We start from the raw sequence: 15756 nt of genomic DNA, 5'->3' as shown, positions 1-15756 counted from the left end.
GACAAGTTGAAGGATGACTTGAACATTGACAACATCCCGAATCCCGATTAGTTTATGTTTTTTCGTCTTTATTTTATGAATTTAATTTATGTAGCTTTTTTTAAAGAATTTAATTATGTATTTTTTTAATTTATAATGGAAGATGTGTTTTTAATTATTCAAATTGTGTTACATTTTTTTCCCACTTAAATAAAACAAAAAACACAACAAAAATTAAAAATAAAATACCGCATCAGCATTCCACTAATCCACCCACACCACCAACCCACACCATCACTACTTCACACAACTAACTCACACGTCCTAGTTATAAAAAAGTACAAAAAGCAACACACGCCCCCAACCACTACAAATAGTCTTAAAATCGCCTATGTGGCTCGGGTGCCATGTAGCTGCTTTAGATAGGTAGCGAGATTCGGTTTTACTATTCACAACATTAATCATTTTTTTATTTTATTAAAATATAACTAGCATGAACGTCATAGCGTTATGAAATGATCGAAAGACATACAAAACCTACTAAGATCAAATAATCGAGTCAAATTATGTTCCAAAATAACTAATAATAAGTTGTTGGTTCAAGCTTCACTAGAGACAATATGTAAACGATGTACGTATTTGTATACATTATTTACTCGTTAGGTATCCCGTTCTAAAAAAGGAAAAAGAAATATATAAAACTTAAATGTAAGCAATAATTAAATAGACAAAATTGAATAGACAAAATTATAGACAGGAAGTATTTTAGTTATTTTAAGAAAAAATGGTGATTCTAAAGCCCCAAATTATTCCATTCTAAAGTAAAAGACCCCAATTTAAATTAATAAGTTACTCCGTATTTCGTTGCTAAACTAATACGACTCACACACATACAAAAGTAAAGCTAAAAACACACATACAAAAATAAAGCTAAAATATGTACTCGTGTATGTAGCATATAAAACAGAACCCACGCATATACTTGAGTTTGCTATAAAGGTAAGTAATTCATAATTAATGGCGTAGAAGCTTAATCAATACTCTTGCGTGCCCGAAACTCTCCCAAAAATTCGGGCCACAATCCCTCAAACCCACTATTAATTAACCTTAATCTCTTTATCATTCTTTTTTTTTTTTTTTTTTTTTTACGAGGAACCCCACTATGGGCCAGAGCACATTGGCCCCCACCGCAGGTAAACCCCGGGTAAACGGCAAGCCAGCCCTCCACCGCTACCAGGTAAGGCATTCTCCAGTTTGGTCATTAAATGCGGGCACCCCTTAGGATTGAACCCGAGACCTCCCCTTCACTGAAAGTGCTGGTGGCCGCTAGGCCTGGATGGTTATCTCTTTATCATTCTTAGCCCATAAAGAAAGAAGATAATAAAACAGAAAGAAAAAAAAAAAAACACAGTAGGTGTGAAACTGTGTGTGTTTGTATTGTATGTACATACATATACATATACATAAATATAGTGAACATAATAAGTCAACCTGGGAAAGCACGGAGAGTTGTTGTTCAATGGAATTTTCGAATGTTTTCATGAAGTCGCGAAGGCGTTGGCTTTCGCTAGGATGAATGATTCCGAGTATCGTGTTGATACAGTTTCGCGTTTAGCTCAATGGCGTATCGATACTTTTGGTTCTTCTTCTTATAGGAAATCTGACTCTTTTATGATTGGCAACTGGAACTGGTAAATTCTGTTTTATCAGTTTTTTTCTGTTATGACAGATTTTAACGGTTTTTGTAATAACTTGTTTCTTAAATGTATTATGTATATATGATTATATGTAGCATATATAATTATACAATTGATTATGTTCAAAAGCTTACAATCATTGTTGTTGAACAATAGATCTTATTATCCTGTTATATTGGTTTTAGACTTTTAGTTGATAAAATTCCTTAGAAGGGAAAAGTAATTTTGTGAAATTTAAGATTTTGAAAATGAAATTTTGTAACAAAATCCTTTAAAGAGTCGTTATAAACGTGTATAAAACTAATGTACAATTTAATAATCGTCACTTTAAAATCAAAATATAACAGCCGTGTACAACATTTTTATGCACATTAACGACAGTCTAAGCGTTGTCGTTAGAAAAATCATTTAAAAATAAGTTTGAAGTAGTTTTCGTAGGTACAAATGTAAAATTTCTAAATGGACAAGATTAGTGATTTTGGTTTGTGTTATAATGTAATCTGAAGGCATCTAGTGTTGGAAAAGCGTCGAAATTTGGTGATTAAACTCTTCCCAGAGATACCAAAATCAGCTCGAGATTGTCCTCCGATTGCTTCCTTCAACATTCGTGTAGTCTCATTGTTGGGTGGTCGTAAAACTTTTGTTCATCCAGGTAATTTTAGTATTTATACTCCTTGTTGTTCACAAAATAAAAACAGAAAAACTTCGATATTTATGATAAAACGAGAGCCGTTCTGAAAGTTTACATTTTGAGGTGATATTTACGTAGCAATGAGTCGCGTTGGATTCTGTTTTATACATCAGCACGGGTCACATAGTGTTTTTCTAAACTGATAACCAGTATAATGGGTCCAATGGTTTCAAAATTGTTAATTTCAAAATTTAGATACTGTGGTAATATTGTTTTTCAATCATATTTGGCAAATTGATTATGCATGTACTGTTATAACTCTTAAGAAACAAACTCAGTTTAACTTGACCCGGCCTGTTTTTGAACTGATCTGTTTACCCGACCCACCCATTTTGCCACCTTCAGCAGACATGACCCTACTGCGAGACTTGTTGCACTAATAATAGTTAACAATCCGTTTTCTTTTTATGATTTGGATGCAGAAATTAAGGATAAACCGTTAAAAAGCAGTGTGGGTTTCGTTTGGGCACTTGAGGTTCCATTGACCGGAAGATTCATCATTGACGTTGAGTTTCTCGATTTAAAGATCGCATCTCCACACGTAACTATTTCATCTTTCTTTTTACAGTATAATTATAAATATAAATTAAATATAAGTATAATATGAAGTAAATAATGGATTTTGGATTTTTCTAATGACTGCCTCGTTGTCGTTAAAGTGCAAATAAATTTGCTATTTTTGGAAGGATATGGTATTTGTTAGTGAACCAAATTTTTGACTTTATGATTTATGTATGTTGCTTGTTGGTTGTTTTCACACGTTTACTGTTCAAATTTAGTATCTGAACTAAAACATAGTATCACAAGTTAATAGCTTCTTGTGTGCAATATAGAAGTTTGGTAAGAAGTTACTATAAGTTAGCAAACTTTAAGTCCAAACATGTTAATCAAAGTTTGTTAAACATAGAAAACTTGTTTGACACAAAGTTTTTAAGTAAATGGGTCGAAATTGCCATCTTTACTATTAAACGGGTTGAAATTTCCATCTTTACTATTAGGTGAAATACATGAATTAGGTGGAGACAATCTGTATTATTTTTGCTAATTTTGCATCAATATTAGTTGACTAACCTTTACTCTTCGATAAAACATTATGTAAAAAATCAGGACGCAGAACCTCGATCCATTTGGAGCGAAAAAGAAGCAGAAAACAACACGAATTCATCTGCACTCTCATCCCTTGGTAGAATGTTATCCGAAAGTATTCACACAGACATCTTCATATGTGCATCTAACGGAACCATTGGGGCCCACCGGGCTGTTCTCGCAGCCCATTCACCAGTATTTCGTAGCATGTTCTCTCACGACTTGAAAGAAAAAGAAATGTCGGCCATAAACATAACCGACATGCCCATTGAATCATGTCAAGCTTTTCTTAATTACATATACTCCAACATACAGTATGATGATTTTATTAAACATAGACTTGATCTTCTACGAGCTGCTGATAAATATGACATTTGCGATTTGAAAGATGCGTGTGAAGAAAGTTTATTAGAAGATATTGATACGAAGAACGTGCTTGAGAGGCTACAAAGTGCTTCAATGTATAGACTGCCGAAGTTGAAGATATGTTGCATTCAGTATCTTGTGAAGTTTGGTAAGATTTATGACATTAGCGAAGAATTTGATGCGTTTATACAAACTGCGGATAGGGAATTGATAGGTGAAGTCGTTAGCGAGATTCTTTCTGCTTGGAAAGGTTTCTAAAATTCAATTAATAGCTGTATCATATATTCATATCTACTGACCTTATTGAACTGGTATGCTACAAGATTTGTATTTTTATATGATTTGTTGTAATGAAATATGGATGGATTATTTACAGTTTTACACAATCCATTTGTGTACAGCTACAAAACTGTTTCATTTAAAGGAAGCCTGCTGGGTGATGTTGGTTTGTCTGCAGTTGCTGAAAAACGTTCCCATCTTGTTTTGTATTTCATTTTTTTGTTCTGTTTTCATATTATTTTGTAAATTTATTAAAGAAGTTTGTTGTAAACACATACATGGGCAAATTTAAACCAAATCAGGACTTAAAATCCAAACTAGTAATAAATAGGGAAAATGACACCAAAATGAACTTTCATCAAAATCCTATTGTATGCATTCAACTTTTAAAAGTTCTATTGTATGCATTCAACTTTGTATTTTCTCCTATTGTATGCATCCTGTCACCCTTGTATCCGGTTACCGGTTACTATTTGGGTTTCTTTACGTGGTTGGTCACTTGACTTAACACTCGTCAAAATTTTTCCGTTAATTTCCAAAAATTCAACAAACATAATTGATGAGTTAAACATCATCATCTTAAACTCTTCAACAAATCTATTATTCAGCTTCACAGATCCATTATTCAGCTTAAATCTAAATACCTCATCTTTTTTCACTGATCAATTGAATCTCCTTTTCAACATAAATATGAAAACCTTACAAATAAGCATCTCCATTTAAACAAAACCCCAAATATGACAAACCTTGAGAAACCTTGATGATCGCCGGAGGTAGATTCATCGCCGGAGGTGGTTTGTCCGGCGAAATTTGGGTTTCATCAAAACATCGCACCTCGATCTTTCGGCGAAGACTCCAAATCCGGCACCATAAATATGCTTCATCTACATCGTTCATTCTTCATCCTTCAGCGACTCAGATCCGGCACCAACTTTTCAATTCCATTGGCCGCCACCAGCTGTTACGAATTAGTTCTGACACCACCGCCACAATCTGCAGGATTTTTCGATTTGGGTTTTTTGTGGGGATGAGGGATGATTTAGAGGGACGAATTAAAATCTGTTTATTGTTGTTATTGTTTTTTTATTTTTATTTTTATTGAAGTTTAGGTTATTAACTTTGTTTGAGATTGAATGAATGTATATAATATAATATGGATGAGTTCATATTCATCTCTTTTCTGGTCAATCTATTTTTTCAGGTATATCTTGCTGTGGTAGTCAATTGCGTTGATGAAAAAAAATTCAAAACTAAATTGGTGAAGCTTCGACTATCAAAGTGTAATTATAAATTGGTGAAGCTTCATAAGATCAGATTGAATTAAAAGGATAAATTGAATTAAAAGTTGAATAAATACAACAGAACTTTTAAAAGTTGAATGCATACGATAGAATTTTGATGAAAGTTCAATGCATTTTGTTGCCATTTTTTCTAATAAATAATAATTCTTTAAAAGCAACAAGTATGAGTTGGTGTAGTGGTGACCTAACTTCCCATATGAGAGGTCAGGGGTTCGACTCTCACTCGCTGCAAAATTTCTCTTATTGTTACCCGTCCATTTCATGGGTCTCGAAGGTGGCGGACGTTCGAACCTCGTCCGAGGGGGTATAACACACGCGATACCCGTATGTATTCGACATGGGGGTTTACTCCTAAGGGGCGGTAGGGCTTTAATAGTTTGACCAGTGGCGAATCTTGGATTGGGACTCAATGGGGCCCCAAATTTTTTTCAGTAATAATTATTAGAATGCTATTTTAAAGGTTGTTTACCTTAAAGAAAACTACAAATTCAAAAAATATACGTGGTTCGATTAGTTAAATTTAGTGGTGTCCTATACAATTTAAAGAAAAAACATTAAATTCGAAAAATATATGGAGTCCTATAGTTAAATTTAGTGGTGTCATATACAATTTAACGAATATTTTCTACATAAAAATTTTAAAATAGTGGTGTCCCGTGATCCCACGGGTTACAAGCTAGGTTCGCCACTGAGTTTGACCAAGAAAATGATCTGGTGAGTGGGTTATAACATCGCGTTCGGGCCCGTCAGTGACTCCCAACCGTCGTTCAGAAAAAATAATACTATAAAAGCGAGCCATAAACTATGAAAATGAGGTTTACTTACATAAATTTAGCATAAGATCTTTAGTCATGATAGGCGATGTGCAACGGCATGCTTGCAAATTTTACTATTGTAGTGTGAGTTCAAGCGTAACACAAAGCCTAATTACTTTTAACTTGATACACTTGGACGTTTTTGTTATTGAGATTAATACAAAGCGCATATTTTATGGTGACTAGGGATGTGTTGAAAACAAACAAAGAGTAATCATGTTGAGCTGCGTATATTAAAGGTTGAAATCGAATTACCTGCCTTTCCGAGTAGCCCGGACAAGAAAAATCTTCTATCTTTTAATACAAAGGCATGTCTTAACTATCTCAAAAATATGTGAATTACTGTATTACGTTTTTTTCATGTGGCTCTAAAGATAGTTTAAATGGAAGGGTAAAGAAATGGAAAGATAATCTAATCATCTAATCATCTAATCATATACGACTATACGAGTAACTAATTAACATATAAAAATAAAAACAAGAGGGCTAAAGCTTAAATATTATTATTAGATAGGGATACTTTGCTCAATAAAAAAGAAAAGGGGGCTAAATAGACAAACCCTAAAATTAGAACATATTCTTCAACATATATCGTTCATAAACCCTAATTTTACAACCTCTGCAGCCTTTCATTACGATTTTCACTGCCGTTCAAGCTACCGTCTCTCCTTCTCCATTTTTCGATTATCTGGTAAGTGTATATAGATGTATTTCATATTAATTTATACTTATTTGATTTGCTTGTAATTTAAATTTATCTTTCGAATTGCTAAATTCATGTTTAGCTGAAACTACTAATCTGATATAAAGTATAGTTTTCGCACTTTAATTTTCCTTTTTATTGTTCGAATTTATCTTTTGAATCGAATATAGATGGTAAATTTATAGGCTTTCACCAATTAAAATGTTAATCATGTCACTATTGAATTGTTAGGGTTTAACACTTTAAGCTAATTCTCTTACATAGTTTAAGAAAATTAGGTATTTATAAATTTGTTGCTTTCCTATCTGCTACAAGTGTTTGAATTCACCTAATGAATTACTGATTTAGCTTATATCCATTTCATATTCTACTGTATATACAGTTGATATGGATAGTGGTATTGATTTAATTAGCAAATTGTATTGTAGATACACGATGCAATCGAACAAAGGAGCTGCTTCAATGGAAGTTGAAGAGACTGGTCCTAGCGAAGTTAAAGCTATTGCAAAGCCAAATTTTAAGCCTTTAACTGCTCACGAGGTATCCGATGGCCAAGTCCAGTTCCGTAAAATATCTGTCCCCAAGCATAGGTACACACCGCTGAAGAAAGCGTGGATGGATATATACACACCTATATATGATCAAATGAAGGTTGATATACGTATGAACGTGAAAACAAGAAATGTTGAGATGATGACTAGACGGGATACTCCAGACGTTAGTAACCTTCAAAAGTGTGCAGATTTTGTTCACGCTTTTATGCTTGGATTTGATGTGATCGATGCAGTTGCATTGCTAAGATTGGATGAACTTTATGTGGATTCGTTTGAGATTAAGGATGTGAAGACACTTAAAGGCGAGCATCTTTCTCGTGCTATCGGAAGGCTGTCTGGTAAAGGAGGAAAGACTAAGTTTGCAATTGAGAATTCTACAAAAACGAGAATTGTTATTGCGGATACGAAGATTCACATTTTGGGATCGTTTGCGAATATCAAAGTTGCTAGAGATTCGCTATGCAGTCTTATTATGGGATCCCCTGCTGGGAAGGTATACTCGAAGCTTAGGGCTGTTAGTGCAAGATTAGCAGAAAGGTTTTAAGTTAAATTTTTGTGTACTGCGTTTTGAAAATGTAAGCTGGAAAAATGAGTAACAATTAACGATTATGTCCTTTCATTTTTGGTTTTAAAAGGAATTTTAAATGTCATTGGTGTGTTGAATATTTATAATCATTATGGTTTGTTGGATTTATTTTATCATGTTTTGATGTTGGTCTTGTTGCACAAAATAATGTTATGGTGTATACTTCTTTACCTAGACACATTATCTTGTGAAATTTGCTTAGCATACGGTCTCGAACTCAGTTAAGATATTGATAGTGTTTATGTTTTAAGTTTTCACAGCATAAGATCAAGTATCAAGAATATGCTATTCAAAGTTTGACAGATCAAATAGCTTGCTTAATGATTGTAACGCGATAATTGAAAAGTGATGCACCATTCATATCCCCAACAAGTTGATAGTCAACAATTTCATATAATCATATCAAAAAGATATAATTAAAGTTACAATGTACACATTTCAATTTGCTAAGATAAAACTATAATGTCACAATAAATTAGTAGAAGTTCATCAACCAAAAAGATATCCAGCTGCTTGTTCTTCATTGCCATCAAAAAACTTTAGAGCTTGGATAACCGCCTCTCTACTAAACCCTAGCTCAACCAACTTCGCGATTTTCGCTTCAAATTCAGGTCCCTGCATTAAGACAAAATTCAGTTATCTGCTGCAATGGTGCTATTCATAGCATCTTATCCATTAACCATGCACTATCAAAAGTAAACAATATAAAACTTACATGTGTTGGACCACCACTGCCAGATCCTGCATGATGATCAAAACATGAATGTTAATCATCTAAAATGATAAATCAAACTACTCAGGTATACCGAAAAAAATGATAAAGCATGTCCCAATTTTCCTTCAAAAACGTCTAGGAAATTTTCCATATTTAAGCATGACTTTGATCTAACATGGCATATAAAATTTTTCACCGGTTTGAAAATGTAATACGTAGTATGTAAGATATAATAACCTGATGATTGACCTCCAGATGAATTTGGGGTGTTGCTCATTGGTGGTGCTGATCCAGATAAAACCTGTAATTAAAAAAAAAAAAAAAAAAAAAGTACAAGTATGTCAAGAACACGGTCAAAAGATTTTTAGGTGGTAAGCAAACCTACAAGTCTACACTTGTATTGCACTTTCTAAGAGCATAAATCAGGTCACGTATATTACGTGAAGTATAAAAAACTATTGTAATGATGAAATATCTTACTGGGGCTACAGAGCCAGATGCTTCCTTAAGTTGCTTCTCCTCGTCTAGGAACTGACGTGGTATGTCCTTTTCTGTTAGTTTTTACAAACACGAATAATGGTTATGATGTCACTCCTGTATTTATGAAAGCTTGATTTGAAATACGTTTAATTATCACAAATTAGTTGAATCTGAAGATCAAGCTAATAAGCAAACGAGTAGAACTGGTCAAACAGGTCAAAAGTAACCCAAAGTGTATCAGTGTATTGATATTTCCACTTATGTTATTGACAAATCCACCATTGTCATGCATTAGATCTTGTACAGTACAAGCATTAATGCATTACAATGGTGGATTATCAATAACATGAGTGGAAATATCACCATCCGTTGACCTTCCAAATTTTGCTAAAAATATACAACCTTCTAAATATATATTATTATTTTCTCATAATTCTTAAATTGATGATATTGTTATTATTATATTTTTGTAATCATATATGGTATATAAATTATTTAGGAAGTCTTTAATTGGACACATAGATATTTGTTGGTCACCCAACCTGACCCATGGTCCAAACATTATGCATATCAACCAGACCACATTTTGACCAGTTACCTAACCAGTCTAACCAAACCATTTTTCCAACTCTAATGCATATGCAACAAGCATTTTTAGTTACAAAGAAAAAGAAGTATTTATTACTTCAAAGTCCTTAACGTACAAAGTTCTAAAGTAGGACAGAATTAAAAAACAAACCTGACAGAAACGGTACGGCAACTTCTCCTCCGCCAACTCTCAAAACATTATCTTTCAGATCAATTGAGCACTGTACACATGTGATGTTATAACGATCCGCACAGTATTAATAAACGTTAATTATAAATTCAAGCAATTCAAAAATGAAATTTACCTGGTGCTTACGAAGCATATCTAATCCAAAAAGGAATTCCATATTAGGAGAATCCAGCACGACGAAGGAACAAGGATAGAAGTTGTTGCCGATCTACGATGATTGAAATATTCAAAATCCATAAGATGATTGTGAAAACATATACATTTAAAGCAACTCAAGAATATGAATTTACAGATGACTGTTACAATTATATATAATTAAATGAAATGATGAATTGCCTCTAGTGACATTTACCTTAATCGGAGCAACATGTATCCGACCAAGAATCTCAGACTGGCCAACTCCATGAGCAATGCCCTTATAACGCTGGTCCAGAAGCCTTAATAATCTACAAAAAAAAATAAAAAATAAAGACCCTACGTCAAAACTTGGATTCCCTACAAGCTAATATGATATAAATAACAGATTATTAGAAACAGTTGGATGTTTTGTTCCACATATTGTACAAATTAAATGGAAAAATAAGAGCATGCTTGGTAATTCGAACCGAAGTAATTTGTGTAATTTAGCAAGAGCACAAAATGCAGATTGCACATACCCCAAACGCTCGGCACAGTCTTTCGATATTATGGTTGATTGAGCCCCACTATCAACAAAAGCCTGAATTTACATAGTACACGTATAAGAACTTATGTGATTATGTTTGCACAAATGTACAAAATGTCACTACTGTTAATCATCATTACCTTTATGGGAACACCATTGACTTCCATATCAACATATAGCATGACCTGAAAATATGATTCAAAGGTGTTCTTTACAATAATGAAACCTTATTGAATTTTTTATTTTTTAAAAAGTGATGGTGAAAATTACTCACCACCCTTGCAAAAGCTTCAGGGTTGTGTTCCAGTGCTGCAGCCCAGTTCTCGTCAATACCTTTCTGTAACATTATTAGCATTAGATGAGAAACCAAAGTAAAATGTAAACATTAATCTGAAATTCAACACAATGATAATTAATATTATGTCCAAAGTATGAAAAAAAATAGAAAAAAATAAAAATATGTAAAATGTCGATATACCTGCCGGATTGCAGCTTCAATTTTCTTTTGTGCTTCCACATCAAAAGGATCTGCATAGAGTAGTGCCTGTTTTTGTAGAGAAAAAGAAATTAGCATAGAGCTCAATTGTAAAATGCTCAAATCCAACTTACATAAGATATGTGTATGATGACATAGACTTTTTTGGTGGTGACCATTACGATCAAAATACTAAAACATGACCCGATTCAGGTTGTGTCTTATATGTAACAGGATAAACGAACTAATATGGCCTAAGATATACATATGTAACAACCAACAAGCTTACCATTTCTTCTTCTTGTTGGCGGCTTAATTCAGATCTCTGACGATGACGCATACGTAGCAGATCCTGCAACTTATTTAGATCGTTGCCAAGAATGATTTGGGCCAACTCAGGATCACTCTGTTATTCACATTTAACGGGTCAGAAACTCAAATGTATATGCATATATGTCATATATGTTAAAAGTGAAAGTAAAATAAAATCTCCACCTGAAACAATTGGGCCATCATATCTGAATTATTTCGAATTTGCTGTTGAAAGACAGATGGATTCACTGCAGATCCGTCTGGATTCAATACTTCATTGCTAGAAACCCTAAAATTTAAGGTGTTATGTTTGTCTTTTACAACAGTTTTTCACATAAACCGATTTGTTTGCCCTTAATCTTTAGTGGCTTTATAAGACTTAAGCTTATACAAGTATCGTTGTACAGGTAAAAAAACATACCTTGACGAAGAAGTATTTGAAACCATCATCACTAAATCGCCATCAACAACACCCAAACCACTCAACGTCTCAGTATTCCTCATCTCTTTTCCATTAAAAAGCAGCTGTTGTTGTTGTAATGGCACTCGACTCTGCTTATCATAAAGCATATCAACAATAAATCTAAGAACGTAAAAATATTGAAAAAAGCTCCCATTGTGTGACAAATCAAATTTTAAAAAAAAAAATAAAAAAAAATTCAGACATAGTACTTTTCAAAGTTCCAAACATTCATCATTCGATAATTGGATGTAACATTTTGTTGCAGATACTAGTAAACTACATATCAAAAACTAACTATCTGAACATTATATAGCCAAACGTATGACATGTACACTATATACGAAATAATATTTTAAGTACAACAACAATCACATAATCACAATGCTAAACACAACCTAATCTACATTACACTTAAAATTCATCATTACCATTATAATTATTGACATTGACATAAAAATTAAGATAAACTGATTAGTAAGATCAAGTAATACCTCAATCTCAAGCAAAGCTTTCAAGTTTTCCACCTGTAAGCATAATCACGATTCAATTAGATGATCTTGATAAATAATATGAACTTGAAAATAATAATAAAAATATATGTATAAAAGAATCGATACATACAGATTCATTAGGGTCAACTTCTAGGGTTATAATTTGTTCATCGGCTGTCATTACGGTGATCTTCATCTTGTTGTTTGAATTTGATTGAAGTTTGTTGATGAATTTTATATATGGCAGCTTGTGTATTTATTTAGGTTTTGTGATTGGTTTACTTGCAGGATATTGAAGTGTTGTGCGGTAAAATTGAAATTAGTTGTGTGTGGGGGGTTACGAATCTATACAGTCATTAAAGTTCTAAAATGACAATTTCATCATTAAATTAATTACTTTTTAATTTTGATAATGATAATGTTATAAATATATATTAATTTAAATAAAAAATAATACAAAATCTTTTATAAAAGAAAATATTAATCTCTCCTAAATTATTATTTTTAATTTCCTAAAAAAATTTAAAAGACATTTATTATTATTAATAATTATTATTATTAAAAATATAAATAAACAACTTTGAGCGAACTTTATTTTTATTATTTACTTTAATATAATAATTATAATTATTATATTATTAATTTTCAAATATGGATTCTTTTTACGAAATTAATTACGTTACATATGTATGTGAAAATACATCTCTCTATATATTTGTAAAACCAACGACAAGTTTCTTAGTCAAATGGGTCATTGAAATAAATGACTTTAGTATTTACATTCACTTAACACTTAAAACATGTCATTAAAATCTTTTGTTTAAACAAACCCGTAATTTTACGGGTCATTTCACTAGTTAAATTAAATAAAATTTTATTTTGATTACCATATATGCAGTTGTGAATAGACACGGGATCTAGATCTACCAACTTAGACCATTGTTTACGTTTGTATGTGACAACGTGACTGTGACGTCAAAGGCAAATGATATACTTTTTGGTAAAAAAATGAGTTTTTGGTTATGATTTTATTTAACACCCGTTAACTCAAAATGTCAATTTTTGTGTCAAATATCTGAAGGGTGATATGATAAAATCTGATTAGAAGTTTGGTGAAAAAAATAAATTAATAACAAAAAAAATCTGATTGATTAAAACCAATCTCACGCTCAAACACAAACTCGTCAATATAGTGACCCCTCTGACGCCGCGTCATTGGTGGTCTTACATCCGTTGCTGTGAGTCAGAAGTGCCAAATCCGTGTCAGTGTCACTTTCCTCCTGTGACACTGGGATATAACCGGCCTTATAAGTTTCTTTCGTATTTGTAATTTTACATAATATAAATTATAATATATCATAAATAAAAATAGTAGTGGTAAACAATATCATTATTTATTGTTACTGATTAATTGATGATTAAAATTAAATAAATTAATATACCTCTCTTATTTTATAATATAGAATATAGAATATTATTATTATAATTATAAATCATACTAATTATGGTGGGCCCAAACACTATTCACAATGGCATCATTGTATATACCCCTAACTTCGGGGGTATTTTTGTAATTTTTTTTTTTTTTTAAATTTTTATCCCCTTTTGTTAACACCCTTTTTCCGCTTCCTTTTTCTACCCTTTATGTTTTAACCGTCAAATTAATCGAGCACTAACCGGTCAAAACCATCGATAGAAACAACCCCGCAGTGAAGCGCTGGTTTGTTTTCCTCGTTATTAACTTTTTTACTATTATTATAATTATAATTATAATTATAATAATAATAATAATTATTATTATTATTATAATTATTATTATTATTATTATTATTATTATTATTATTATTATTATTATTATTATTATTATTATTATTATTATTATTATTATTATTATTATTATTATTATTATTATTATTATTATTTTATTGATAAATTATCCTAGGTGTAAACAATTGTCGACGCTACCGCTGCGGCTCTGCCTTCAATCAACAACCTTTGGCCGGGAGCTCCATCTGTACCTCGCCCTCGTCCTCAAATACAACCGACGGGCCGCTGTTATTAGCACTTTCATTGTGTTTGTCGGCTTCAGTGATGGTGTTGTCTATTGTTGGTTTATGTCATGCGATTCAAGGACTATCGGTAACCACTTGTTTTGGCCATCATAAAAATTTAAAAATTTCAGTTACATGTCGATATTGATCGCTTTAAAATACATCAAACTAATGCTCACTGAGTTTGGGTTGAGTTTGTTGTTCCTCTAGTATGAGTTTTAAGACAAATTACGTGAGGGGTCCCTGTGGTATACTCCAAAAAACATGTGGATTCCAAAACTTTAAATTCGACGTGAGGAGTCCCTGTGGTATCCAAATTTAAACGTGTGGAGTCCTAACAGTCATATGGCTATGCACATGCCATACACGTGAGGGTAATAAGGTAATTCTCCAGCCCATTTTCTTGAGAACCCCTAATTCTTTCCAAATCCAAAAACTCGCCCATTTTATCAACTTCTAAACCCTAATGAAATGCAGACATCATCTTCAACATATCATCTAAACCCTAACTAAAATTCTAATGACCCGTCATAATCCATCTGGACGAATACATTATATTTGGTTACATCGCGAAGTACTTGATCTCTATATGATACATTTTACAAACATTGCATTCGTTTTTAAAAGACAAACTTTCATTACATCGAAAGTTGACGGCATGCATACCATCTCATAATATATCCAACTATAATTGACTTAATAATAATCTTGAAGAACTCGACGACTCGAATGCAACGTCTTTTGAAATATGTCATGAATGACTCCAAGTATTATCTCTAATATGAGCAAATGCACAGCGGAAGATTTCTTTCATACCTTAGAATAAACATGCTTTCAAGTGTCAACCAAAAGGTTAGTGAGTCTATTAGTTTATCATAAAATAATAAAATTCATCATTTTGATAGACCACAAGATTTAAATCCTGCATGGTACAAATGGGCCCGAATCCTATACCCACCTGTAATGTACATGCGATATCTTTTAAATACAGTATACCTTTCTTGTGTACGAAATCATTTTTCATAAATTTTAGTAACCGTACACATATCTCGTGCACAAAAATAACATACACATAATCTGTGTATAAAATCATTCTCTCGATACATAACTTTCATTTCGATTATATTGCTCAACATGGTAACCGACCTTAACATATAATGCGCATCAATAATATTTCAAAAACAGAACCTCTCGTCTGTATAATAATAATAATCTTCGAAGTACTAAACACCACGCCCACTAGCTCTTCTGTCTAGTGAACATTCTGGGT

At 32.4% G+C, this 15756-nt stretch overlaps 3 protein-coding genes across 3 annotated transcripts; 2 read left to right on the top strand and 1 right to left on the bottom strand.

Moving 5' to 3' along the window:
* Positions 1-1551: 1551 nt before the first annotated feature.
* On the top strand, positions 1552-4087 carry LOC139848483 (BTB/POZ domain-containing protein At1g55760-like). Its single transcript, XM_071838212.1, has 4 exons — positions 1552-1670; positions 2183-2328; positions 2790-2908; positions 3475-4087. The coding sequence occupies exons 1-4, from the start codon at positions 1552-1554 to the stop codon at positions 4075-4077; spliced, it is 987 nt and encodes a 328-aa protein (XP_071694313.1). The 3' UTR covers positions 4078-4087.
* A 2717-nt stretch (positions 4088-6804) lies between these two features.
* Positions 6805-8053, top strand: LOC139848251 (uncharacterized). The gene is made up of 2 exons (XM_071837988.1): positions 6805-6905; positions 7346-8053. Exon 2 carries the CDS (start codon positions 7353-7355, stop codon positions 8013-8015), a length of 663 nt encoding a protein of 220 aa, XP_071694089.1. The 5' UTR covers positions 6805-6905; positions 7346-7352; the 3' UTR covers positions 8016-8053.
* Positions 8054-8393: 340 nt separating this feature from the next.
* LOC139847741 (protein DNA-DAMAGE INDUCIBLE 1-like) lies at positions 8394-12754 on the bottom strand. The gene is made up of 16 exons (XM_071837463.1): positions 12566-12754; positions 12436-12468; positions 11903-12033; positions 11665-11770; positions 11459-11575; positions 11173-11238; positions 10969-11031; positions 10835-10879; positions 10687-10748; positions 10383-10476; positions 10146-10238; positions 9992-10061; positions 9253-9323; positions 9010-9073; positions 8773-8798; positions 8394-8672 (listed from the first exon to the last, which is right to left on the bottom strand). The coding sequence occupies exons 1-16, from the start codon at positions 12629-12631 to the stop codon at positions 8547-8549; spliced, it is 1233 nt and encodes a 410-aa protein (XP_071693564.1). The 5' UTR covers positions 12632-12754; the 3' UTR covers positions 8394-8546.
* Between the last annotated feature and the right edge of the window lie 3002 nt (positions 12755-15756).

The sequence above is a fragment of the Rutidosis leptorrhynchoides genome, chromosome 5, assembly GCF_046630445.1.
Source record: "Rutidosis leptorrhynchoides isolate AG116_Rl617_1_P2 chromosome 5, CSIRO_AGI_Rlap_v1, whole genome shotgun sequence".
NCBI lineage: Eukaryota > Viridiplantae > Streptophyta > Magnoliopsida > Asterales > Asteraceae > Rutidosis > Rutidosis leptorrhynchoides.
This window is presented reverse-complemented; position numbering and strand designations above follow the sequence as displayed.